General features: G+C 38.2%; 1 protein-coding gene across 7 annotated transcripts in view; it reads left to right on the top strand.

Annotated features, from left to right (window-relative positions):
- The window catches only part of CTNNA2 (catenin alpha 2), a 1,256,663-nt gene that overhangs the window by 509,533 nt on the left and 720,436 nt on the right, over positions 1–26,694 (top strand). For all 7 annotated transcript variants that reach the window (XM_033125182.1, XM_033125183.1, XM_033125181.1 and 4 more), the window contains one exon: positions 15,662–15,828. In XM_033125182.1, coding sequence (XP_032981073.1) covers positions 15,662–15,828 — 167 coding nt within the window. The remainder of the gene's footprint in view (positions 1–15,661; positions 15,829–26,694) is intronic.

Raw genomic sequence — 26,694 nt, 5'->3', positions numbered from 1 at the left:
TATTGGAAGTGAATTTGTAAAGCAAATAAGCACTCAATAAATTTTCTTTTGTATGAATCCAAAATTTCAATGACCCTGTATATGTAAAGCATCTAGGCATACTGCTGACTTATTTATATTCATAAGTCAATAAATGTTTCTATTGATCAGTATCTTTATTCCCCTATAACCATGAGCACAAATCAAAAGCCATTGAAATGTCAATAGACTGACATTGGTTGAAATGTGATTTCAGAGCCTTTTAATATATTGAGAACGGAAGGAAACAGTGCCACAACTGGCATCCACACTAGAGAGCAGAGATAGTATGATCGTCAAATTCTAATTCTGAATGAAAGAGGCAGGCTCAACATCTCAATGTGCAAAGATACAGACACCTTGGTTTCCTCTTGCTAATTAAGGTACTGTGTAAGAAAATGCAGAGCAGCGAGATGGTGGTGGGGATTTCATGTCCAAATTCCAGAATTTCACAATGCGTTGGAGGACATCATACAGACTGAATCTTAGTAGACACAAAATCGAGGTGTGACCTCTAGCCCAGAAAACCTCTGCCTCCCTAGGAAACCATTCCAATTTGAGATAGTTCTAACTGTTAATTTTTTTTCTTCAAGTATTTGGTCTTTGATATGGTCTCCTGAACCACACATAAAAACCTAATACCCTTTCAACAGCATAGATCTTGAGAGAATTTTTTTAAATGTCTTTAAGGAGAAGGAAAATGTCAAAACAAACATTCATTAGCCATTGCCCAAGAACTGCTGATTTACTTATATTCAGAAGTCCATAAATGTTTCTTTTGATCAGTGTCTTTATTCCCCTTTAACCATGAGCACAAATCAAAAACCCACTGTAATGTCAATAGACTGATATAACACTTGGTAGTTGAAATGTGATTTCAAAGCCTTTTAATGTAATGAGAAAAGAAGGAAATAGTGCTACATCTGGCATCTAGACTGGAGAACAGAGATAATATGATCATCAAAATCCTAGGATCTAATTCTGAATGAAAGAGGCAGGCTCAACATCTCAATATGCAAAGATAGAAGACTCCTTTTCAGTGGGCTGATTCAATTTTCTCTAGGATTTCCAAAGGAAAGAACCCCGAGATTGTCACACCAGTTTCATGAAATTGGAGGGAAGTATAGATAGAGAAATGCGAGAATGAAGACTACAGGAAGTCATTGAATTTTATTTATCTTTTTCTCTCCTTCCACTGGAAATGTGACCCACTACTTCTGTCAAAATCATGTGGGTATGCAAATGTCAGGGAACCTAGGACAAACTTGTTTTTAAAAAGTATGCGAGTTAAATTTTCAAATAACATACTCAGTATTTTTTTCTTCGACTCCCAGACATCATTTCTTATAAAGAACATAACAATTTAAAGCAAGAATCCAATTGTTAAACTGAAAAAAATAGGATAAACGCACTATTTTCCCTGAATTTCCAGACTTTTTGGACACTCTTTGGTCCATTGGACCCATTATCAGATTATCTTGCTGGTCTCAGAGTCTTTCTGCCTCTTGCAGGCTGCTCCCTATCCAAGGGGGCCCTATTCTGTGCTTCTTACTGTGTGTTTCCTTTAAAATAAGTGGAAAAATAATGATAAATGAAGTGAAAATTGCCCTATATGCACTTACCACTGAAGGTAAGAGCCTGGTCCCTTAATAAACATATTACTTGATAGAAATTAATAAACTCACATTGAAAGCATTAATTTAACCTCCCATGTCGTTCTGCCTATTGAGAGACTATTCTGATTATGCTGATGTTAGTATTTCACTCTATATGACAGCATAATAAAAGTTGATAAACTAACATGGGCTTTTACAGCAAATACACATGGTTGTTTAATTCTTACATCCCTTACATACTGTGGAGAGAGAGTGACTGAACAGCAGCGGCCCTGGGGCGCTGCTGGGAGTTATCTGATTGTTCTAAGTATGGGAACTAGTTTTGAACAATGAAGGGGGGTTGATTTTCAATTCCTACTCTTCACACCAAAAGGAATTTCAGGGAGAGGTTGGAGAAGAAAACAAAGATGTCAAAGAAGCTATAGGTGAAGAACTTATTTTAGAGACTGAGAACTGAAGCATTATGGGGTACTACCCAGGCTCAGCATGCAAAATTTTAAGCCATCTCAGATAGTAAGAAGCCATGAAATACAAAGCAGACATCCAGGCACATTAGACTGGGGACAATGACATCCCAAGGCTAATTTAGCACAAGCCCACACAGAGGTCACCACAGGCAAGCTAGGAATATATGCCTAGCTAAATATGATTTAAAGTGAGAGCAAAATAAAGACAGTTCCAGAAAAATAGGAAAAAGCTTAACGCCAAGCAACTTTACTAAAGGAAACATTAACATTTATATATCATAGAGGAGGACTGGGATTCAGAGTGGAATGAATTTAAAAGATCAATGAAATTATAGGCATAAGTAACATAGCCCAGTGTGTAGCTAGCCCATAGTAAAAAAAAAATTAAATGGTATCAAATAGTAGTATCAATAGTGGTGATGATACAGCAGAAGTAGTAGTAACACTTGTGATAACATATTTTCTAGTAATGTCTAGCAATGTTTTTATGGCTTATCGTCTCATAACTTTCATCTTATATGTAGTATCTATACTACTATACGTGACAACCTAGACTACCAACATAGACATGATTTGACTGCCTCACCTTGTGCTTTTATCTAAATGGAATTCATGTCAAAGTACTGTCAATTCGATCTTGTTAGTATTTCATCTTTTTGATTAAATGTATTGTGATCACATTGGTTAATAACATTACATAAGTTTCAGATGTACAATTCTATAATACATCTTCTGTTCACCACCCATAGTCTAGTCTCCCTCCATCACCATATATTTGACAACCTTTATCTTCTTCATCCATCCCCCACCCCCTTTCACTTTCTGGTAACCTCCATACTGTTGTCTGTGTCTATGACTTTTTGTTTGTTTGTTGCTTTCTGTTTTACATCCCACATATGAGTGGAATCATATGGTTCTTGTCTTTTTTCTGTATGACTTATTTAGCTTGGGAAGTACGATATTATAAAGATCTATCCATGTTTTCACTAATGGCAGTATTTTATCCTTTCTTATGGCTAAGTAGTATTCCATTGTATACATGTACACATCGTCTTTATCCAGTTATGCATCAAATAACACTTAAGTTGTTACTATGTTTTGGCTACTGTGAATAATTCTGCAGTGGACATAGGGGTACATTTATCTTTACAAATAAATGCCTTCAAATTTTAGGGGTAGATACTAAGAAGAAGGATTGCTAGGTCATATGGTAGCACTATTCTTAATTTTTTGAGGAAGCACCCTACTATTTTCCATAGTGGTTGTACCAATTTACATTCTCACCAGCAGTGTATAAAGGTTCTTTTTCTCCACATCCTCTCCCACACTTGTTACTTCTTGTCTTATTGATAATACCGTGTTTCCCCCAAAATAAGACCTAGCCAGACCATCAGCTCTAATGCATCTTTTGGAGCAAAAATTAATATAAGACCTGGTATTGTATTACATTATATTATATATTATATTATTATATATTTATTATATTATCCTGGGTTTTATGTTATATTATATAAGACCCAGTATTATATTGTATTATATTATACCCAGTGTTATATTAAAATAAGACCCGGTCTTATATTAATTTTTGCTCCAAAAGACTCATTAGAGCTGATGGTCTGGTTAGGTCTTATTTTAGGAGAAACATGGTAGCCATTCTAACAAGTGTGAGGTGGTATCTCATTGTACTTTTTATTTCCATTTCCCTAATATCTTGTGAAGCTGAGCATTTTTTTTTTGTATCTGTTGACTATTTGTATGTCTTCCTGGGAAAAGTGCCTGTTCAGGTCATCTGTCCATTTCTTAATTGGATGTTTGTTTTTTGTTGTTGAATTGTATGAGATCTTTATACATTTTGGATATTAACTCCTTATCAGGGATATTGTTTGCAAATATTTTCTCCCACTTGTTGGCTACCTTTTTGTTTTGTTGATGGTTTCTTTTGCTGTATAGAAGCTTCTCAGTTTGATATAGTCCTATTCATTTATTTTTGCTTTTACTTCTCTTCTGGGGTCAGGCTTATAAAAACGTCTCTGACACCAAGGTCCATACGTTTAATACCTACATTTTCTTCTATGTATTTTATCGTTTCAGGTCTTATATTTAAGTCTTTAATGTATTTTGAATTAATTTTTGTGTTTTATGTAAATAGCGGTATAATTTCACACTTTTACTTGTGGTTTTCCAATTTTCCCAACACAAATTTATTGAACAAGCTTTCTTTTCTTCATTGCATGGTTTGGCTCCTTTGTCAAAAATTAGTTGCCCATACATATGTGGGTTTATTTCTGGGCTCTCAGTTCTGTTCCATTGGTCTGTGTGTCTGTTTTTCTGCCACTACCATACTGTTTTGATTATTGTAGCTTTGTAGTTTGACTTGAAGTCAGGGAGTATGATACCTCTGGCTTTGTTCTTTTTTCTCAAGATTGCTTTGGCTATTCAGGGTCTTTGGTGGCTCCACAGAAATTTGATGATTTTGTTGTTCTATTTCTTTTAAAAATGCTATTGGGATTTTGATCGGGATTGCATTAAGCCTGTATATTGGTTTGGGTAATATGGCCATTTAAACTATGTTGATTTTTCCAATCCATGAACATGGAATATTTTTGTTTCTTTTTGTCTTCTTCAGTTTTTTTCAAAATGTTTCATGTTTTCAGTGTATAAGTTTTTTATTTCCTCTGTTAAGTTTGTCCCTAGGTATTTTATCCTTTTTGTTGCAATTGCAAGTTGAATTGTTTCTTTTTTTTTTTCCTGATATTTCATTGTTAGTATATAGGAACACAATGGATTTTTGTACATTAATTTGTATCCTGAAACTTTACTGTATTTGTTTATTGATTCTAATGGTTTTTTGGTGGAGTATTTAGGATTTTCTATATGTATATAGAATCATGCCATCTGCAAAAAAATGCCAATTTTACTTGTTCATTTCCAATTTGGATGTCTTTTATTTCTTTCTCTTGCCAGACTGCTCTGGCTAGGACTTCCTATGTTGAATAAGGGGCGAGATTGGGCATTGTTGTCTTGTTCCTGATCTTAGAGGAAAAGCTTTCAGTTTTTCACCACTGCATATGATATTAGCTGAGGGTTTGTCATATATGGCCTTTATTATTTTGAAGTACTTTTATTCTATACCAATTTTATTGAGCATTTTAATCCAAATGGATGCTGGATTTTGTAAAATGTTATGACCATGCAACTTTTATCCTTTATTTTGTCGATGTGGTGCAGCACATTGAGTGATTTGCACATGTTGAACCATCCTTGAGCCTGTGGAATGAACCCCACTTGATTGTGATGTATTATCTTTTTTAACCTACTGTTGTATTCAGTTTGTTAGTATTTTGTTTAGGATTTTTGCATTTAATTCATCGGAGATGTTGGTCTGTAATTTTCTTTTCTTATGTCATCTTTGCCAGGTTTGGGTATCAGGGTTACGTTGGCCTCATAAAATAAGTTAGGAAGTATTGCCTCTTCTTCAATTGTTGGAAGAGTTTGGGAAGGATAAGTCTTAAATCTTTGAATGTTTGGTAGCATTTACTGCTGAAGTCATCTGGTCCTGGATTTTTACTTTTGGGAAGGTTTTTAATGACTGTTTCAATTCCTTTACTGTTGATCTATTTATATTTTCCAAGTCTTCATGATTCAGTCAATATATATAGACTGACAATTAAGTTTGCAAACTCATTCTAGAAAAAGTGCTACATACCTTATTGCTGAATATCACTATGGTCACCTTTGAAGTAGTCCCCTTGGGACGCTACCGTGTTTCCACGAAAATAAAACCTAGCTGGACAATGCAGCTCTAATGCATCTTTTGGAACAAAAATTAATATAAGACCCGATTATATTTTATTTTATATTATATTATATTATATTATATTATATTATATTATATTATATTATGTGATATTATGTGACCCAGTCTTATATTATAGTACAATAAGACCTTGTATTATATTATATTATATATTGTATTATATTATATTATATTATGTTATATTATATTATACCCGGTCTTATAGTATAGTAAAGTAAGACTGGGTCTCATATTTATTTTTGCTTCAAAAGATGCATTAGAGCTGATTGTCCAACTAGGTCTTATTTTCTGGGAAACACGGTATGTACCAATTCCAGAGCCTAGTCCACACTTCAAAGCAATTTTGGAACACTTTTTCTGGAATGGCTATCAGAGCTGTCATCATATTAACCTTTATGTCCTGAATATCATCAAAATATCTTCCTTTCAATATTTCCTTTATCTTCAGGTAAAGAAAAAAGTCATTGGTGGCCAGATCAGGTTAGTAGGGAGGGTGTCCCAATACAGTGATTTGTTTACTGGCTAAAAACTCCCTCACAGACAGTGCTGTCTGAGCTGGTGTGTTATCGTGATGCAAGAGCCATGAATTGTTGGTGAAAAGTTCAGGTCGTCTAACTTTTTCATGCAGTCTTTTCAGCACTTCCAAATGGTAAACTTGGTTAACTGTCCAGTTGGTACAAATTCAGGATGTATAATACCTCTGATATCAAAAAAGGTTAGCAACATGGTTGCAACAAGTTTTCGAACTTAATTTTCTGTCCTAGTGTGTGTGTGTGTGTGTGTGTGTGTGTGTGTGTGTGTACTTTTAAGAACTTGTCCATTTTTCTAGGTTATCAAATTTGGTGGCATATATTCTATCATTATCGTTGTATATAGTTTTTTGAATTTCTGTGATGTCTGTGGTAACTTCTCTTTCATTTCTGATTTTGTTTGAGTCTTTTGTCTTTTTTACTTAGGGAGTCAACTCAGAAGTTTGTCAATTTTATTTATGTTTCAAAGAACTGGCTTTTTGTTGAACTGTTTTTTTCTGTTGTCTTTTTGTTGTCTCTATTTCAATTAATTCTGCTCTAATATTTTATTTTTCCTTTCTCCTACTGACTCTGGGCTTCATTTGTTTTTCTTTTTCTAGTTTTTTAAAATGAAATATTAGGTTGCTTACTTGAGATTTCTTTTTTTATTATTTTTATTTTATTTTATTTTATTATTATTTTTTTCAAGATTTGATTGGGGAAGGGAAACAGGACTTTATTGGGGAACAGTGTGTACTTCCAGGACTTTTTTCCAAGTCAAGTTGTTGTCCTTTCACTCTTAGTTGTGGAGGGCGCAGCTCAGCTCCAGGTCCAGTTGCCATTGCTAGTTGCAGGGGGCGCAGCCCGCCATCCCCTGTGGGAGTCAAACCGGCAACCTTGTGGTTGAGAGGACACACTGCAACCAACTGAGCCATCCAGGAGCTCAGTGGCAGCTCAGCTCAAGGTGCCATGTTCAATCTTAGTTGCAGGGGGCGGAGCCCACCATCCCTTGCGGGACTCGAAGAATTGAACTGGCAACCTTGTGGTTGAGAGCCCACTGGCCCATGTGGGAATTGAACCGGCAGCCTTCGGAGTTAGGACCATGGAGCTCTAACCGCCTGAGCCACCGGACTGGGCCGGCCCCTGTTTTTCTGTTTCTTGAAGTAGGCCTGTAATGCTGTAAACTTCCCTCATGTTACCACTTTTGCTGAATCCCCAAATTGTGGTATGTCGTATTTTCAATCATTAGACTCTATGTATCTTTTTTTCTTTTTCAATTACAGTGACATTCAATACTATTTTATATTAGTTTTAGGTGTTCAGCATAGTGATTAAACATTTATATGATTTATGAAGTGATCACCCTGATAAATTTGAGTACCCACCTGAAACCATATGTAGTTATTACAAAATCATCGACTATATTCTTTATGCTGTACTTTACATTGTGGAACTATTTTGTAACTACCAATTTGTGCTGCTTAATTCTGTCAATTTTTTTTTTTTTTTTTTTTTTTTTATCCAGGCCCGCAAATCCCTCCTGTAGCTGGCCACCATAAACTATTCTCTGTATTTATGAATCTGTTTCTGTTTTGTTTCTTTGTTTATTCTGTTCTGTTCTTTAAATCCCACATAAAGGGGTGACCGGTTAGCTCAGTTGGTTACAGCATGGTGCTAATAACACCAAGGTTGCTGGTTCTATCTCCTCATGGGCCTCTGTGAGCTGCACCCTCCTTTAAAAAAAATAATAAAATCTAAATCCCACATATAAGTGAGAGCATATGGTATTTGTCTTTCTCTGTCTGACTTACTCCATTCAGCACAGTACCCTCTATGTCCATCCATGTTTTCATAAATGGTAAGATTTCATTCTTTTTTATGGGTAGATAATATTCCATGTATATATATATATATATATCTTCATTACCTTATGGTTTTTTGATGGGCAGTTAGTTCACTTCCATATTTTGGCTATTATACATAATGCTTCAGTGAACAGAGAGGTGCATGTATCTTCTTGAATTAGTATTCTGCATTTCTTCAGATAAATACCCAGAAGTAGAATTGCTGAGTGATAAACTAATTAGTTCTATTTTTAATTTTTTCGAGGAAACATCATACTGTTTTCCACAGTGGCTGCACCAATCTGTAATCCCACCAAGGGTGCACAAGAATTCCCTTTTCTCCACATCTTGCCAACAATCGTTGTTTGTTGATTTATTGATGATAACTATTCTGACAGGTGTGAGGTAATAATCTCATTGCGGTTTTTATTTGCATTTCTCTGATGATTAGTGACATTGAGCATCTTTTCCTATGTCTATTGGCCATCTGTATATCCTGTTTGGACAATTGTCTATTCAGGTCTTCTGCCCATTTTTAAATTGTATTGTTTGTTTTTCTGGTGTTAAGTTGTATGAGTTTTTCATAAATGTTGGATGTTAACCCCTATTGGATGTATCATTGGTGAATATTTTCTCCCATTCAGTAGGTTGTCTTTTGTTTTGTTTATGGTTTCCTCTGCTATGCAAAAACATTTTAGCTTGATGTAGTCCCATGTGTTTATTTTTTTCTTTTGTTTCCCTTGCCCTAGGAGATATATCAGAAAAAAAAAAACATAACTAAAAGCAATTCCAGAGTGTTTATTGCCTATGTTTTCTTCTAGGAGTTTTATGGTTTTGGGTCTTACATTTAAGTCTTTAATCTATTTTGGTCTTATTCTTGTATATGGTGTAAGAAAGTGGTCCAGTTTCATTTTTTTGCAGGAGTCTGTCGAGTTTTACCAATACCATTTATTGAATAGACTGACTTTACCACGTTGTATATTTTTGCCTCCTTTGTCATAGATTAAATGACTATATAGGTGTGGGTTTATTCCTGGTCTGTCTGTTCAGTTCCATTGATCTCTGTGTTTGTTCTTATGCCAGTGCCATACTATATAGCCTTATAGTATAATTTGATATCAGGTATCCTGGTATCTCCAACTTTGTTCTTCTTTCTCAAGATTGTATGGCTATTCGGGATCTTTTGTGGTTCCAAATAAATTTTAGGATTATTTGTTCTAGTTCTGTGAAAAATGCCGTTGGTATTTTGATAGAAATTTCATTGAATCTATAGATTGCTTTGGGTAGTTGGAGAGGTTAACAAGGTTAATTCTTCCTATCCATGAGCATGGTATATACTTCCATTTATTTGTATCTTCTTCAGTGTCTTATAATTTATGAGTTTAGGTTTTACCTCCTTGGTTAAATTTATTCCTAGGTTTGTTTATTTGTTTTGGTGCAATTGTAAATGGGACTGTTTTTTTCTAAGTTATCTTTCTGATAGTTCATTGTTGGTGTATAAACATGCAACTGATGTCTGAATATTGATTTTGTTTCCTGCTACTTTACTGACTTCATTTATCAGTTCTAATTGTTTTTTGTTGGAATATTTGGGGTTCTTTATATATAGTATCACATCATTGCAAATAATGACAGTTTTACTTTTTTTATTTCTAATTTGGAGGCCTCTTATTTCATTTTCTTGTCAAATTGCTGTATCTATGGCTTCCAATACTATGCTAAATAAAAGTGGTAAAAGTGGACATCCTTGTCTTGTTTCTAATTCTAAGGGAAACACTTTTACCTTTTTACAGTTGAGTATGATGTTTGCTGTCGATTTGTTGTATATGTCCTTTATTATGTTGAGGTACGTTCTCGCTGTTTCCACTTTGCTAAGAGATTTTATCATAAATGGATGCTGCACTTTGTCAGGCACTTCTTCTTTTTCTGCATCTATTGATATAATCATATGATTTTTATCTTTCATTTTGTTTATGTGGATATTGAAGCAAAATTGCATCCCAGGAATAAATCCCACTTGATCATGGTATATGATCTTTTAAATGTATTGCTGAATTCAGTTTGTTAATATTTTGTTGAAAATTGTTGTGTCTGTGTCCATCAGGGATATCAGTCTATGATTTTCTTTTTCTTTTTTTTTTTTTTTGTAATGTCTTTGTTTGGTTTCGGAATCAGCGTTATAGGAGCCTTGTAAAATTAGTTTGGGGGCCTTCCCTCCTCTTGAATTTTTTGGAATGGTTTGAGAAGGATAGGTGTTAATTTTCCATTGACACCTATGGTAAAATTCACCTGTGAAGCCTTTCGGTCCAGTGCTTTTGTTTATTGGGAGTTTTTTGATTACTGATTCAATTTCATTTGTAGTAATTGGTCTGTTCAGATTTTCTGCTTCTTCTTGATTCAGTCTTGGAAGCTTATATGTTTCTAGGAACTTACGCATTTCTTCCAGTTTGTTGGCATTTAAATATTCGTAGTATTTTCTTATACTTCTTTGTATTTCTGTGCTGTAATTTGTCACTTCTCCTATTTCATTTCTGATTTTATTTATTTGGTTCCTCTTTCTTTTTTCTTGATGAGCCTGGTTAAAGTTGTATCAATTTTGTTTACCTTTTCAAAGAACCAGCTCTTGGATACATTGATTGTGTGTGTGTGTGTGTGTGTGTGTGTGTGTGTGTGTATACATATAAATGGTTTTTGTTTTTTTAGACTATGTTGTTTATTTCTGCTCTGATCTTTATTATTTTCTTCCTCTACTCACTTTGTGCTTTGTTTGGTTTTTATTTTTTCTAGTTTCTTTAAGTGTATAGTTAGATTGTTTATTTGAGTTTTTCTTGTTTCCTGAGGTAGAGCTGTACTAGTATAAATTTCCTTCTTTGGACTGATTTCACTGTGTTCCATAGATTTGGGGTTATTGTGTTTTAATTTTCATTTGTCTCAAGGTATCTTTAGATTTCTTCCTTGATCTCGTTGCAAACTCACTTGTTGTTTAGTAGCGTGTTATTTAGCCTCCATGTGTTGATGTGTTTTTCCATTATTTTTTTATAATTGATTTCTGGTTTCATACCATTGTGGTTGGAGAAGATACTTGGTATGATTTCAGTCTTCTTAAATTTATTGAGACTTGTTTTGTGGCCTAACATAGAGTCTACCTTGGACAATATGTGCACTTGTAAAGGATGTATGTTCTTCTGCTTTGAGGCGAAATGCTCTAAAAATATCAATTAAATCCATCTGGTCTAGTGTGTCATTTAAGGCCACCATTTCTTTGTTGATTTTCTGTCTGGAAGATCTGTCCATTGGTGTCAATGGGGTGTTTATGTCTCATACTGTGACTCTGTTACTGTTGATTGCTCCTTTTATGTTGGTCAATATTTGCTTTATATATCTAGGTGTTCATATATTGGGTGCATTAGTGTTACAAGGGTTATATCCTCTAGTCGCATTGATCCCTTTACCATTATGTAATGTCCTTCTTTGTCTCTTATTATAGTCTTTGTTTTAAAGTCCATTTTGTCTGATATAAGTATTACTGCCATAGCTATTTTTCCTTTTCATTCTCATGAAATATTTTTTTCCATCCCTTTGCTTTCAGTCTGTGCATGTCTTTCAATCTGAAGTGGTTCTCTTATAGACAGCATATGTACGAATCTTGTTTTCTTATCCATTGTGCTACCCTATTTCTTTTTATTGTGGCATTTATTCTATTTACATTTAAAATGATTATTGATAGGTATGTAGTTGTTGCCATTTTATTCATATTTATTTTCTTTTTTCCCCCTTCTTAAAGAAGTAACTTTAACATTTCTTGTAATAACTGGTTTGGGGTGGTGATGAAGTCCTTTGGCTTTTTCTTGCTCGGGAAACTTTTTACCTGTCCTTTATTTGTAAATGATAACTTGACTGGGTAGAGTAATCTTAGTTACAGGTCCTTGTTTTTCATCACTTTGAATATTTCGTGCCAATCCCTTCTGGCCTGCAATGTTTCTGTTGAGAAATCCACTGATAATCTTATGGGAGCTTCTTTGTAAGTAACTTGCTGCCTTTCTCTTGCTGCTTTTAGGATTCTCTCTTTGTTTTCAACCTTTGCCATTCAAATTATAATGTCTCTTGACGTGGGCCTTTTTGGTTCATCCTGTTACTCTGTACTTCCTGGGCTTGTATGTCTGTTTCCTTCTCCAGGTTAGGGAAGTTTTCCGTCATTTCTTCAAATAGTTTCTCAATTCCTTGCTCTCCCTCTTCTCTTTCTGGTACCCCTATGATGTGAAATTTGTTATACATAATGTCTCAGACACCCCTTAAACTATCCTCTTTTTTTTTAGTTCTTTTTTTTTTCTTTTTGCTCTTCCAATTGGGTGTTTTCTCTCACCTTGTCTTACATGCATGTTATTTCTCAGCTAAATATTTTACTATTCTAGAAAAAGCAGTTCCCTGGGAAAAATAGCTAACTTTATCCTGATAAACTCACTGATCATTTTGCAATATGGATTTATGTTTTATTCAGTAATCCTAAACCTACAGGGATATAAAATGCATTGAAGTTTTAGCCGATTTCAGATTGCCTTTCCTTTGCAGTCGTGAATAACTTGAAATTATTTGTTTCTGCTTAAGATTAGTTTTTAATTTTAATTTAAATTGAATTAAATCATCTTCTATTTACCTTAGAAAAAAATCTCACAATTTAGCATGGAATTTCCATTTACCCATCACATTTACTAATGTGGTTCTCATCTCTCTCTCTCTCTCAATCACTCGATCTCTCTCTCTAGCTCTGACTCTAGCTTTAGCTCTAGCTCTAGCTCTATCTCTCATCGATATCTCCTGAGCTTCTTCCAGAGAGGCTTACTGTGGGTCCCAAGTTGATTAGCTCCATCTGAGAGCTCTGTATGGATATGTGGCATCCACTGGCCTTGAAGCAGTATTGATGACCACATGGTCAGCATCTGAAGTGCCATTATAATGACCCTGAAAACCTGAACTTGAAAGTCAGTTTGATTAGGCATGGTTCCTCCCCATGATGGGAGGGAATGCCTTTTTTCTAAGAGTTGACCTAACTGAACGCCACTATTACCCAAGCCATGGCCCGTATCAATTTAATCTGCAGAATTTGGGATCAACCATGTAGCTTCCTAGGTTCATATGCTGAATAAATCTTCCCTTTCTTTGAATAAGGGGATTCATTCCACTTATTCATTTATCTGTGGTGACCCTCTCAATATGTCATTAAATTAGCCTTGGTGTATAATGTCCTTTCTAGCTGTATTTTACAGACTGGGAAGGATTTAACCTTCTTCTCCAGCCCACACAGATATCTTCTAAGAGGCTTTTTTGGAGGGGCGGACAGGAGGAGGAGATTTCTGTAAGCCTGTGTGACAGGGTTTGACACTAGGATTGAATCTGTCTACCAGCCTCACTATCTTAAAGTTTATTTAGCCCTCTGGGGCCATGCATCTTGAAAATTCACTATTGTGCCAGTTTGATAATGGGTTTTTAAGTTTCTTCCTGGATGTTATTATATATCAAGATTTGTTTATGCCTAGGCATAAAGAATAAGCTGATCAGCTATATAATATACTTATTGTAGATAATCTCTTCTAAAACCCAATAGCTCAATATATTTCCCTACACATCCACATTTCCCAAGTATAAAAGTATCACTGCAAAGGTTTAAATAACTATAATGGTAACTGAGCAAATGACATTGTATTCTGATCTGTCTATAAAATGGAAAGAGTTGTTTTTCATTTTCCCATGTATCTTAGGATAAATCCCAGCACACGCAGATTTTCAATGATATAATTGACTATTTAAATGAGCTAAGTTTGGATTAATAGAGGAGAAGTAATCATTTCTATAAATAAAATACTGAATGAATTCCTTGACCCTAAATAAAATAATTGGTCATTTTAACTTTCCTCTTCTAGTTTATTGAAGCTTTTATGGCCCTGGGTATGCTCTGCTATGCAAAGCTTCATTTTGCTTTCTCCTAATCCTCTCCACCTTAAATAATATCCACCCTATTGACGTCAGACCAGTCTCATCTTAGTTAATGATCTCCCTTTCGTTCTCTCTCCTGGGGTCTCTGGGCAAATGTGTACTGTCGATTTTACTGTGTCACTATTCACCATCGACTCCACCTTCTCTCTCTCTCTCTCTCTGTCTCTCTGTCTCTGTCTCTGTCTCTCTCTGTCTCTCTCTGTCTCTCTCTCTCTCTGGTGTCCACATTTATTCCAACCCCAGATCCTCCCCTGTTTCTCTAATAGAGATCCCATTAATATTCCTTTCCTCTCTGTATCATGTTCCTTTCGCTGGTCCAGGCCCTCATTCCTGCTCTCGCAGACGATAACTGCATTTGCCCTATGAACTGGTTTCTCTGCCGTATCCTTGAGGACACAGTCCAGGTCTCTTCCATGGCATTCCAAGCACTGGCCCCGCCCTTCCCTTTACCCTTCCCTCACTGTACCTTCCCCATGACTGCAATGCCTGCAGTTCCTGACCCTCGGTGCCTAGTCCCGGTTTCAGAGCCTCGCACAGTGTTCCTGCTGTCTGAGGTCCTCTTCTCACCATTGTCTTCCTGGTAAACACCTCGTAGTTCTTCCAAGCCCACCACAATTGACAGCTTCTCCCAGCCTCATACTAAATGAGTAAATTACTCCCTTCGCTCTTTTGCCCACATTCTTAATCATAGGTCTGCGGTGGCACATAATTACAGTATTATGTGTATGAATTTACAACATGTTTTCTTAGTACATTGTGCACTCCTTGAGACCAGGGCATTCTCTACCACCGTTGCAATTCCAGAGGCTAGTAGATAATCTGACACGGGGATGTGCCTAAGAAAACATTGTTGGAATTGGTGCAGTTGTCTTATAAGTGTTCTCTATATTTGCGAATAGGTTCCTAACAGTCTTAAAAGACTAGATTTTGGGTATCTCTCTAGTCTGTTATTTTCTGACTCAATTAAGAGTATAGTGTTAATGAGGCCAAGATCTCAAGGTCCAGGCCTCCATGGAGCCATGAACATTGTACCTGAACTGACAGCAACCTCAGTTAGCTGCCTAGGAAATACCTGTTTGCAAGGGGAATGGAAAGTGAGAATAATTCCGGTAAGGGCAAGCCCATCTCCACTGTTAGACAAATTGAATTAAGTATACCCCTTATTGATGCTAAAAGCACAATTCTACACTAAATGTGAAATGTTTTGTCCACAGCATCTGTCCATGTGCACTGCTGAAGCATTTAACTTGAAAGGTTCTGTTGCGTTGGAGGCGGCAGAAGTACTACCTGGTCATGGCTGTTTTGCCATAAGAGCAAAATCACCCACGCACAGGTGGTTCGGGCTGCTGGCCTCTGAGCGTCCTGTCTACTCACACGCCTTGCGGTGTTTGTCTTCCAGGCGAGACCATGCGCATTGCCTCCTCGGAGTTTGCGGACGACCCGTGCTCGTCGGTGAAGCGTGGCACCATGGTGCGGGCGGCCCGGGCCTTGCTCTCGGCTGTGACGCGCCTACTCATCCTGGCCGACATGGCGGACGTCATGAGACTTTTATCTCATCTGAAAATTGTACGTATGCAGAACTTACCAAAACTTACTTTATGTGGGTGGCGACACTGACCATGTGTATCACGGCACTGAACTGCACTCAAGACACTTTACAGGCTCACCAGATCACTTGGGTACTCATCCGTGTGACACACCCCCTAAAAACTTCTAATATGAAAATTATCATCAATAATGTATTCAAAAAGTTATAAGAGATCCACTGGAATCTTTCAAAACACAGAGTTTGGACTTCCCCTTTACTTCCTGGCATACACAGCTGCATTCTTTTAGGCAGCAGAGACTGAGCCGGGCACACCTGCCCTGGCCTTGTCTTGAGATCCAGAGAAGTGCTGGTCCACAGTGGTCGTTCAGACTAGGCCAGCTCCGCTGATTATCAGGCCAAATGGCCACCTGTGCCCATCTTAATATGGATTGCGTGTTGAATATAGTTTGCTACCTTCCCCTTTTTTAGATATATGGGCTTTGAGCCCATTTTAATCTGGAAATAAAAATGAGCCCCCATCACACCTCCCATGACTAGAATCAGTCTTGTCACACTACACCTGTCATCTGTTATACCTGGATTGGGTCTCAGGGGACGTAGGTGCCCCACCAATCCGTAGAACTCTATTATATGCTTTGCTTGTCATGGTTCCGTGATTCCTTTTAACTCTGGTTTCCTAATGGAAGTGGAGACCTACCCTGTTCACAAGTTTTACTGGACCAGGGGCCAAGGCAACCTTCCCAGTCCTTAATATCTAGGCCCTTCTCAGTTTTCCTAGTTGCTAATTGGTATCTAGTTGCAACCGTGATGGTTCACTCGTTTGAACTACAGTGATTACTTAATTGCTTATGAATATGGTTTCTGCCTAGAGAGGCTCTATTCAGTGCTCTCAGTGGATCTTATTCCTGGACATTTGGCACCAACCCTGGACTGATCTCAAGTCCTTAGATGATGAGATATTGACCCCACACTTTCCTTTGGGTGAACCAACCTATTACAGACTTAGTTCCCTAGCTCTGGCCATTCCTGGCACATCACTTTCGCTATTATTCAACCATCAAGGTGTGATTTTCTTTGTCAGTGAAATGAACAATGAGTGGGCAGGTGAGATGAGAAATGAACAGTGAGAGCCTGCTCTCCTCTCACCTTCCAGCTCACATTTGTTCAGTAATTTCCAAAGAAATTTCAAAAAACACAAGTGTTTTTTGTCAAAAAATTTGGGGCCAGATCTTTCATCTGACTTCACTCCAATAAAGTGGCCAAGATTTCCAAGTTATGTGTTAATTCTGCAATATTATGAAAACCCTCAACTTCCAACATCTCCAGACCGAGTGCCATGGTTATAAACCACAAATCCCTTCATAGTTTCTATTACAGGTGCCTGAGCAGCCAAGGGCCACATAGCAGACCTGTTTGGGAGTTTTTCTCAGAGAATAGGACCTCCAAAGCCAGGAAAGAGTCTTGCAAATAGGATGAAGTAAGCAGTGTGAGAAGAGATTATTTCAGAGAATATTGATATTATGATTAACCATTTGGCTATTTGAATAAGACCATATTGGTTTGATGTCCACTTACCAGCTGTGTTGTAACCCACCTCCTTATATCTCAGACACTTCCTCTGTTAATACGGTCTAATGACAGTACTGCCCTCAGAGTCGTGGGTAGGTGTAAATAGGGGACTTCCTATGAAGCATTTATCACAGTCTAGCACGAAGTAAGTGTTGGGTAAATGGCGGCCATGTTGCTGTGGCAAGAGCCACAGGAACTCTAGCAGACGGTAATGCTGGCTGTCATTCCTCCGGTCCTCCTGTGTTACACTTACCTTTTAGGCAACAGATAACTTTATTCTCAAGTGTGGTGGAAAAAACATTGTATCTTTCTCTTACAGCCTAATTAGTCTCCAAAGGCATCATTTTAAGAAAGGTCTTTATCAACATGGACAATCTTCCTTTACCAGGCGGAGAACAGGACTGAGCCTAAAGAAATTAACTTTACATCTCATATGTAATTCTTCTCTGTGCTCTGGAATGCCCTGTTCAGCCATTGTTTGGAGTGACGACACGCTGAACCTTGTCCCTGAGCTGCCCACACGTGAAAGGCGCTGGTGAAATCTGGGCCTGTAATGTGATGTATGGTGCCAGTTGTTGCCTGTCATCCTGCCTTTCCACCCACCTGTTTTGCCCAGTGTTGTCGGCTGATAATACCACTGCAGCCTGTCATGATGTGGAGTCAATTGTATTCTCTCCCCAACACAGTAGATTAAAGGAAGTTAAAAAAAAAAAAAAAGGATTTAGCACAAAATCATGGAAAGGTCAACCCAGCAATATTAAGTCCTGTCAGACTGTCAGTAGTAAAATTAAAAACGATTGTAGACTAAATAACGCATTTGTTGTACTTGGAGTAGCCTCTGCGGTGAACAGCAGTGGTGGAATGTTGCTATCTTGTGGGGCAAGTGAGGAATTACAATTTCTAGTGCCATCGCTGAATCACTCAGGTTGTGGTCCGTGGCACACTTTTAGGTCCTGATCAGTCCGGGTTTCATAAAATGGGACTATTGACCCCACCCATCCCCCCCCCCCAAATGCAACAATTCAATGCAAACGAACATGGTGTATAATTCTCCTTAGTAGCGTTTTTGTTCTTTTCCATGGATGCACATCCTCTCATTAATAAGTTGTCTGCCAGCATCTCTTTATTTGTTAACTCAGGAGGAAGAAAATGTTTTTCTGTATTTTGATGGAGCAGGTTAGAATGATCACCTACACCTTTGTCACGGCTTTTCCAGATACAAAAAAAAAAGAAGTTTCTTTACCAGATGAGTGCTAAAACACAGGTGAGAACAAAGAGTGACAAATGCTTTCCAATAGTACCATACCTGTGACTCAATTTGCTGCTCATTCAGAGCTCGAGTAGCTCCTCTCGCGAGTCCTGTGGCTTCCAGCTGTGTAACCACTACATGGCTATTTGACTTCTAAGCATTGTGCATTATATTTTTCTTTTTAATCTTTGGGACCATGTGCCACATTTTTTATTGTTAGTCTTTCCAAATAGTGGTATTCCTCATTTCTGATTAACTTCTAGGAATGCAGAAGGAATTGTCTTCTTATCAGAAGCTTATATTCATGTTTTTCAATCAACAATTCACTGAGTAGATGAAGGACAGTCAATTTCGTCTCCTAAAATACCCCACGCCTCCTCGTTCTCTGCCCTGCAACCAGATAGGCATTTGTTGGCAAATTGAGTAACTGTGAGCAAATATTGTTCACTCTCTAAAAATGAGTGTAGAGTTGGGAGCTCTGCAGAGGTATGATGATTTGGCATGGTCTTTGCCTTCGGCTACCTTACAATTATATTGGGAAACTTCAGTTTATATGGCTGTTAAAAGAGTCCATCTTTTCAGATATCATACAGATATGTCAGTTCTCCCACGCGTGTATTTGTGTGTGCGTTAGCATGGAACCCTTTTGATTACATTGTATTAAGGGTTCACATGACTGCAAATGGTTTTTGCTACTATACTTGTTTCAAATTCAGGAGGCTAGTAATGGAATAGTGAGTTACATAGTTCAAAGCCAAATTGCCACCAAAGTGGGCATTTGATGTTCCTGAGCAAAGCTTACGTACTCTTTTGCACATCAGACATCTTTAAAAAATACTGAATTATAATAACGTTTATTGTTGAAGTTGCTGGTGGGTGATTCCCTAGCCGACACCTGGTGTCTCCTGCAATCAGCTGCCATTGTGTGTTAGGTTGACATGTGGCACTTCAGACTTTTCAAGGAATCCTTCATTTCAATCAGTGATCACGAAGATGGATATTTATTTTTCCTCAGCTCTGAATTAATGTAATCAGGTTATATTGTCAGTTTTTAGCGTTGGTGATGGCATTACACATACATACATCCAGACACGTGTGTGTGTCAGAGAAAACAATCACCTTTTTTCTCTCTCAGGCTAGGTCCTGGAATAATAATGTGCTTGATTATCCCAGAATTTCTCTCGAAAAAGTGGAGTAACAAAATAGAAAACACCAGTCCCTTAGTCAACTTCTCAGGAAAGGCAGATTTTCTTAGGAGCTACCAGGGGCTAAATCGAATTCTGCCATCTCATTGTTTGGGGGCATTGATGAGACAGGGTGACTTTAATAGTACCTGTGCTTTTTGTGATATTAGCATCCAATAGTCTTGTGCATCCTGAGTAAGTTGTTTCTCAATAGTTACCGTTTGGTCCTGCAGCTCATGTGGCTCTTGTGTTTGAATAACAGCAATCAATTGGTGTAAATTATCCTTCTCTTTGATTATGAAGGTAGAAATTACTGCCCAGGTATTGGCATACCTTCTGTCAGGGCTGTCATGGCATTAATTCCATACATCTGACTTTCTCAGAATATATTATTTATTCCGTTATCCTTTCAAGAAGTACTTACTGGATGCCTGCTATATGTAAGACACCGTGCCAGCATATATAACTTTAAAGATGACTAAGATGTAGACCCTGCCTTCCAAACATTATAGGCTAGTGGGGCAGACGTTAAGAAGGAATGCAATTCATGTTGAGAAAATGTGCATATTGATATGGTCCCACCTAGAAGGAAAACACAATAATTAGGATGTTTCCCATTTTAAATTACAGAAACCTCACTCAACCTGGTCTTTTAAAAAGGGAATAGATTGGCTCACCAAACTAAAAGCCAGAACCTTCAGGCAAGGCTTGATCAAGGCACAAAATGTGACAGGGCTTAGGTTTCTATATCCTTTTCTTCAGTGAGGACACGCTTCTCTGTAGGCCCTTGTCTTGTAGTCTCAAAATAGCTGCTAACTATTTTCAACATAACATGCCCTTAGACTAAAGATAGCAAGAAAGAGGACAGTCTCTTCCCTGATAGCTGAAATAAACGTTCCACCGTCCTGCTAGTCCTATTGGCCTGTGAATCAGGTGTGTATCTCCGAGTTAGTTATTTAGAGGGGGAATGGAATGTGCTGAATTCTTAATTTGGTCAGCCTTACTGCTGTCCCTCACCAGCCATCCCCCTAGCCAAAGATGGGACTGATTCAACTAAAACGTATCGTTGGTCAGTTGAGGAGAATATGAGAAAGGGTGATGTGGCTGGAGAGGGAGGTCTCAGGATTGGGTCTCACTGACCTGAAAGAGATTTCATTTCCTCGAACCAATTGTTTTGACCAGATTAAATAGGCTGTGGTTATAGGCCCAAGCCTGAAGCTGGGGGCTAAGAGCTGAGCGTGATTGGAAAACAGTTGGCCCCATCCAAAGAGCTGGGGGATATATCATTCTGTCCAGTAATAAGAGGGAAACTGCACAGCCATTTGAACAGGGAAAGTGAAATGCAAAGAATTATTAGCTCTCACAGCAGATCAGAGTAACAAGGGGTTGGCTAATAACAAGTACAGTGAATGCTAAGGAATGTCGTGATAGCAACTGTAAGGAGCAGCTGCCACCCCTGGGACTGAGATGGAGCTCTGTGGGGAAACCCCCACCCCTCCCCTAACCAGAGCTGAAACGCAGATGTCCCCCGGGTCATTGGATGACAGAGAAGCCACTGAGGTGCCACACAAGTGATTGGAACTTGCTGGAAATCTGCCCATTAGGGTATCAAGGAAAACTGCTCATAGGGAGTGCCTTCCTGGAGGCATTTCACTACAGTTACCCATGGGGCCGTGCTGAGGGGGGCTGCTGGCCACCTGCTGTTGGAAAAGCTCCTGGCCGAGGGGGCACACCAGAATCAGGAAACCAAACCCTTTTCTCCTTTGTTGCCTGTCCAGCACGCTCTACCGACAAAGCTTATCATCAGGGCAACTGGGAAAGTGATAGTATTTAAAGGGCCTGGCCATGTTTTCACAGAGCAGGCCGTAAGTATGAATTTGCATTTGATAACTGGCCCAGGGAAAGAGTGGTTTACTGCTCAAAAATGTGGTGCTCTTGCCATAAGAAGGGGGATGGATTCAGGACATGCAAAACTTCACAAACCAAGGAAAGAAAAAGATGTGAGAGCCACAGAGGGGACTTGGGGGATTCACAATAATACAGTTGATTCCATATTGTTGGAGCATAGCAGGTCAGGTGGAGAGAGGCCGTGACAGAGTTGGACAGAGAGATACAGGTTGTGGAGTGTCTTAGATAACGTGACAATCAGTTTGGACTCTTCCATTCAGTTTAGACTCTGTGAATGGGTTATGGGAATTCACTGAATAATTCTAAGCATTAGAATTACATTCATGATTTAGATAAATAATTTTGGTAGCAGTGTGGAGAAGGAATTAGAACGGGAGTGAGCCCAAGTGAGGATTAAGAGCTGACTGAAGTTATCCGGGCCAGTGAATGAAAGAAAAGCTGAGCGGAGACAGCGGCAGTGTGTATTGGGAAAAGGTGGTGGATGTCAGAGCTATTAAAGCGGTAGGATGACAAGAACCCGAGGGGTCCGATGGCGCAAGGCTCTTGGGAGTCATCATAATCAGCGGATCAGTACAATCCAAACCCAAACTCAGCCTTTCTGGAAACCAGTGCAGCAGATCCCAGGAGTTAAAAGTGTGACTACTGGAACAGACTACCTGCGCTCAAAGCCAGCCTTCTGCACTCATTCGCTGTGAGACCTCTCAGGCAGGTGGTGTCACTCCTCTGACCTCAGTTTCCCGTCTGTGAAAGAGAAATTAAAAAAAAAAATACTAATTTCAGAGAGCTGTTTTTCGGGACTAAATTAGACATATGTAAACCACTTAGAACAATGTCTGACGCGTGAAAATACCCAGTGACACTGGGTAGTGTCTTTTTTTTGCACAAGCTGTGAATATGTTTGGAAATATACAGAAGATGCCCCCTCCTCAGAAAAATGTATACACATTGTAGGGAAGGAAAAAACTATTAAAGTTTTTTTTATAAACTCAATATATACCAATAAACAAAGATGAATATAAGTCATGTGTATACTTTTTTTTTTTTTGGCACCCCCGGTATTAAGCTCTATTACATTTATAAAACATGGCACTTTAAGAATAAATGACGCTAGCATTTAATCTTTCTTGCTTTCTAATGAAGTTGTTCTCCTCACTGTTAACTAGGAAACAAAATGTAATCAAGAAAGCCTGTTATCTGTAGGAGGCAGAAAGATAAAATATGACAATGCTGAGACAACCATGGTCAAACCAGATTACCTGGCTAAACAAGTAGCGTAGGTAAATGTAGAATCTGATATTCATTCATTCACCAACTCCTACTTCCAGAATGATGGATTTTTTAAACTATAAACCCAGATTCTCACCAGAGAGTTCCGTATGACTTATTAAATAAATTCACCCCAATATCACTTAAAATTCAGCCGACTGGACATGAATAGTAGGACTCTGGAATGGCGTCAGTCTGTACAAACAGAAACGATGGTCATTGCAGCGCTGATACAGCACTGGTACGGGCAGGGCATGTTGCTAGCAGAACCAGATGTCACTGCCCAGGAGGGACAGGATGAGACTCTAGTTCAGTACGACCCTCATCCCCTATGCCTGCCTCACCCCTCCTAGGTGCTTAGTAAGTGCTTAATGAATAAATGAATTCTCAGGCTACATTTTTATTGACTTACTAAGTAAATAAGTGCAGTTTCAATCAGGAAAATTGGAGGCTGATTTAAAGAGTTTGTCTCAGTTTGGTACAGCTGTGCACTAAATAACGGGGGCAGGCAGCCTTGCTTCAGGCAGTGGGGTGGGGACTATTTTGAAGAAGTTCTGTGAGAAGACTAAAATTTTAAGCGTTTAAGGGTAAAGTTCTAAAAATAACGTCTAAATCCTCTAGGGAGAAAATGTAATATCTTTTCTAGAAGTTTCAGTCTTTTCAGCTGTACCTATGCACAGGCTTTTCGGTATTTAGGACAGAAAACCTGGTTGAGCCAAGGGTTCCCACTTTGGTGTTCATGAGCCCGGCCTGGCTGGGAGAGGAGAACAACTCTGTGATGTCCAAGATCTCAAGAGCATTTATAATGGTGGAGGCTATGACAGCTGCCTCGAAGGGCTCCCTTTATCAGCTGATTAGACACAATTTTCCAATCCAGGACGTAGCGACTCCCAGACCTGCCCCTTGTTAGATCACCTTCGGCATTAACACTGCCCTCCTTGGTGCCATCACCAGGTGTCTGATGGCTGCATCCTCTCCACAGCATTCCTTCCACTCCTCCCAAGGCCCTTGGCATCTGTGCAGACTTTGCAAGAGTAAGACGAAGCCTTTCCTCCTCAACGTTATTTAGGAAAAAATTTTCCCCTCGGGTAGATATTATACAACAGGTCAATATCTCCATTTAAGGAGCTCCTAATTTTTGCCAGGCACTCTGCTAAGTATTTGCTATTTTACATTTATTTTGCTTTCTTTTTAATATACAATATGCCTGGCTAATTTGGGAAAAGGGTAGAGAGGAAGTCTTTGGCTATCATTTCCATTTCTGTAACATTCTTTGGTCAGTTCACATTCTGTGTTTCTTTTTGTGTCATATTGACATTTTACATATTTTTAGAATTTACCAACTTTGTATAGGTTTTCAAATTTATGAGGGTAGACAGTATCATTCTTTCATTTTCCACATTTTATGTCTTATTGTTTAAATTGTCTCATGTGGATGATATATTGTTGAATCTTTTATTAAACTCCCCATCTGAGAGTTGGTCTTCTAATTAGAGCATTGGTACCGTGTTTTCCTGAAAATAAGAATGGTCTTATATTAATTTTTGCTCCAAAAGATACAGTAGGGCTTATGTTCAGGGGATGTCATCCTGAAAAATCATGTTAGGGCTTATTTTCTGGTTAAGTCTTATTTTGGGGGAAACACGGTAGCAGTGTGGAGAAGGAATTAGAACAGGAGCGAGCCCAAGCAAGGAGACAGATTAAGAGATGACTGAAATTCTGCCGGCCAGTGAATGAAAGAAAAGCTGAGCTCAAGAACAGTTTTTTATTAAAATATATTTATTTCATATTTGGACCTAGTTGGCTATCTTATTTCATGTTTTCCATTTATGTACTATTGTTTCTTCATTTCTTATCTCCTATAATTCTTAGAACAACCTTGTGTAGTTATGAAGACCCTCAGGGTCAGAAAGGTTAAGTGGCTTGCCCTGGGTCACAGAACTAACATATGACAAAGCTGGGGTTCAAACAGACCCCGTAGCCGTCCCCACACATACAGACCTATATCCCTCACCGTATGGCCCAGGCAGATGAAACAACTTTTTGGAAAATAATGTTCCTGGCACCTCGTCTGTATCAGAACTGCCTTTTAAGGTGTTGTTCGGCTTATAGGAGTCAATTTCCTTTCCCCAGACACCCAGAAAGAACAAAAGATCATTAGCTGTGTACAAAAATAAAAACCCGATTATTATATTAATTTTGATTTCTCAAAAGTGCTTAGTGACTGTCCTCCTTTTTTCCCCCTTTACTTCTCCATGTCCCTTCAACATTCTGTCAATTCTCTGTCACTGTATCATCAGTCTGTCTAATAATAGCAGCACGTGTATCCATAATCCAGATTTTGGTTCCATATCCTCCATTTTTGTGAGACCTTGGGAGGAGTCTGAAACATTTTTCTATATGAGAACTTTCTACTAGGTGACCTCCCAAATCCTTTTAGATTAAAACTCTGAGTATGACTATATCTACATTTACAAAGACAGATGCCATCATTGGTGTTTCTTTTCAAAAGAACTTCACCGAATTAGAAACACATTCAAACTGGATTCTTCAGAAAAAAACAAATGAGAAACTAAGTTATGTGTAACACAACACAATAAATACTCCAAATTGGTCTGGTTAACAACCAGTAAGAAGCCTGTTTGTTTGTTTGTTTGTTTATACACACGCATACACACACACACACACACAAACACACACATCCAAGATTTAGCTCTCTCTGAGATAATTGTTTTGCTCTTCCCTGGAACCAATTTTTGATGTTCTGATAAAAGATGTACAAGTCAAGTTAAGCATCAGGAGCAAGTTAACTGCTCAGGCTAGCCTCTCAGTGATGCTGTTGATAGCAAGATGATTATAAACCTATTAGAAAGTGAAACAACATCGGTCTGTTTTTTAAAGATTTGAGATAGGAAATTCTCACTGAACTATGAAAATGCTTTAAATGGGCCATTCCATACCACAAAATGAAATTTGATTTCAGGCCCTAAAACACATGCTAATACACAACAGTCCCTTTTTCAGCCGTACTTCTTCCTTGGGTATTATTAGAGCCTGGGTAGGAATTGGAAAAGACTGACATTGGGGAGTTAAGTCATCATTTCATATTTTTACAATTAGGAAGAAAGAAAGATGCAGAATGTCCACAGAAGATGAGAATGGAAACTTAATTTTATGTGGAATCCAGATTACTACCATTCTAAATAACTTCCCTTGCTATAACTCTTTCCTTAATAAAATGAGTTAGCCTATTTAGTAAGTTGAATGGTATTACCATATCTATGGAGTAAAAGGTTTGATGATATCCGTTATGACTGGCTTATATACACTATACTCTTCCTTCACTCAGTGAAATTTGATAAGGAAGTTGGACTGGCCACCTTTATGATTGTGTCAGACTTAAGTAAATGTGTATCTCTCTAACACATAACTGTGTTAATCTACGGCTTTTCCCAGCCATTTTAGTGGTCATTTGTATTTCCGAATTGTCAATCAACGGTCTATATGTTGTCCTTTAATTTGGTCCAAATTACAAGAGCCAATCGGAATTCTGCAGGGGACCCGTGTATTCTCTGAGTTTCTCATTACTCTTTCACAGCTGCCTTCTCTTTCTGCTGCCTCTCTCAGAAGTCTGTACTAGTTGCATCCTTTCTGCCAGGCTCCCTTCGTAACTAACAGCTTGTGATTTTGTAAACACATCTGCCTCA

This window comes from Rhinolophus ferrumequinum, chromosome 13 (assembly GCF_004115265.2).
Source record: "Rhinolophus ferrumequinum isolate MPI-CBG mRhiFer1 chromosome 13, mRhiFer1_v1.p, whole genome shotgun sequence".
Taxonomy (NCBI): Eukaryota; Metazoa; Chordata; class Mammalia; order Chiroptera; family Rhinolophidae; genus Rhinolophus; species Rhinolophus ferrumequinum.
The sequence above is the reverse complement of the archived record's forward strand: the minus strand, read 5'-3'. Positions and strand labels throughout refer to the sequence as shown.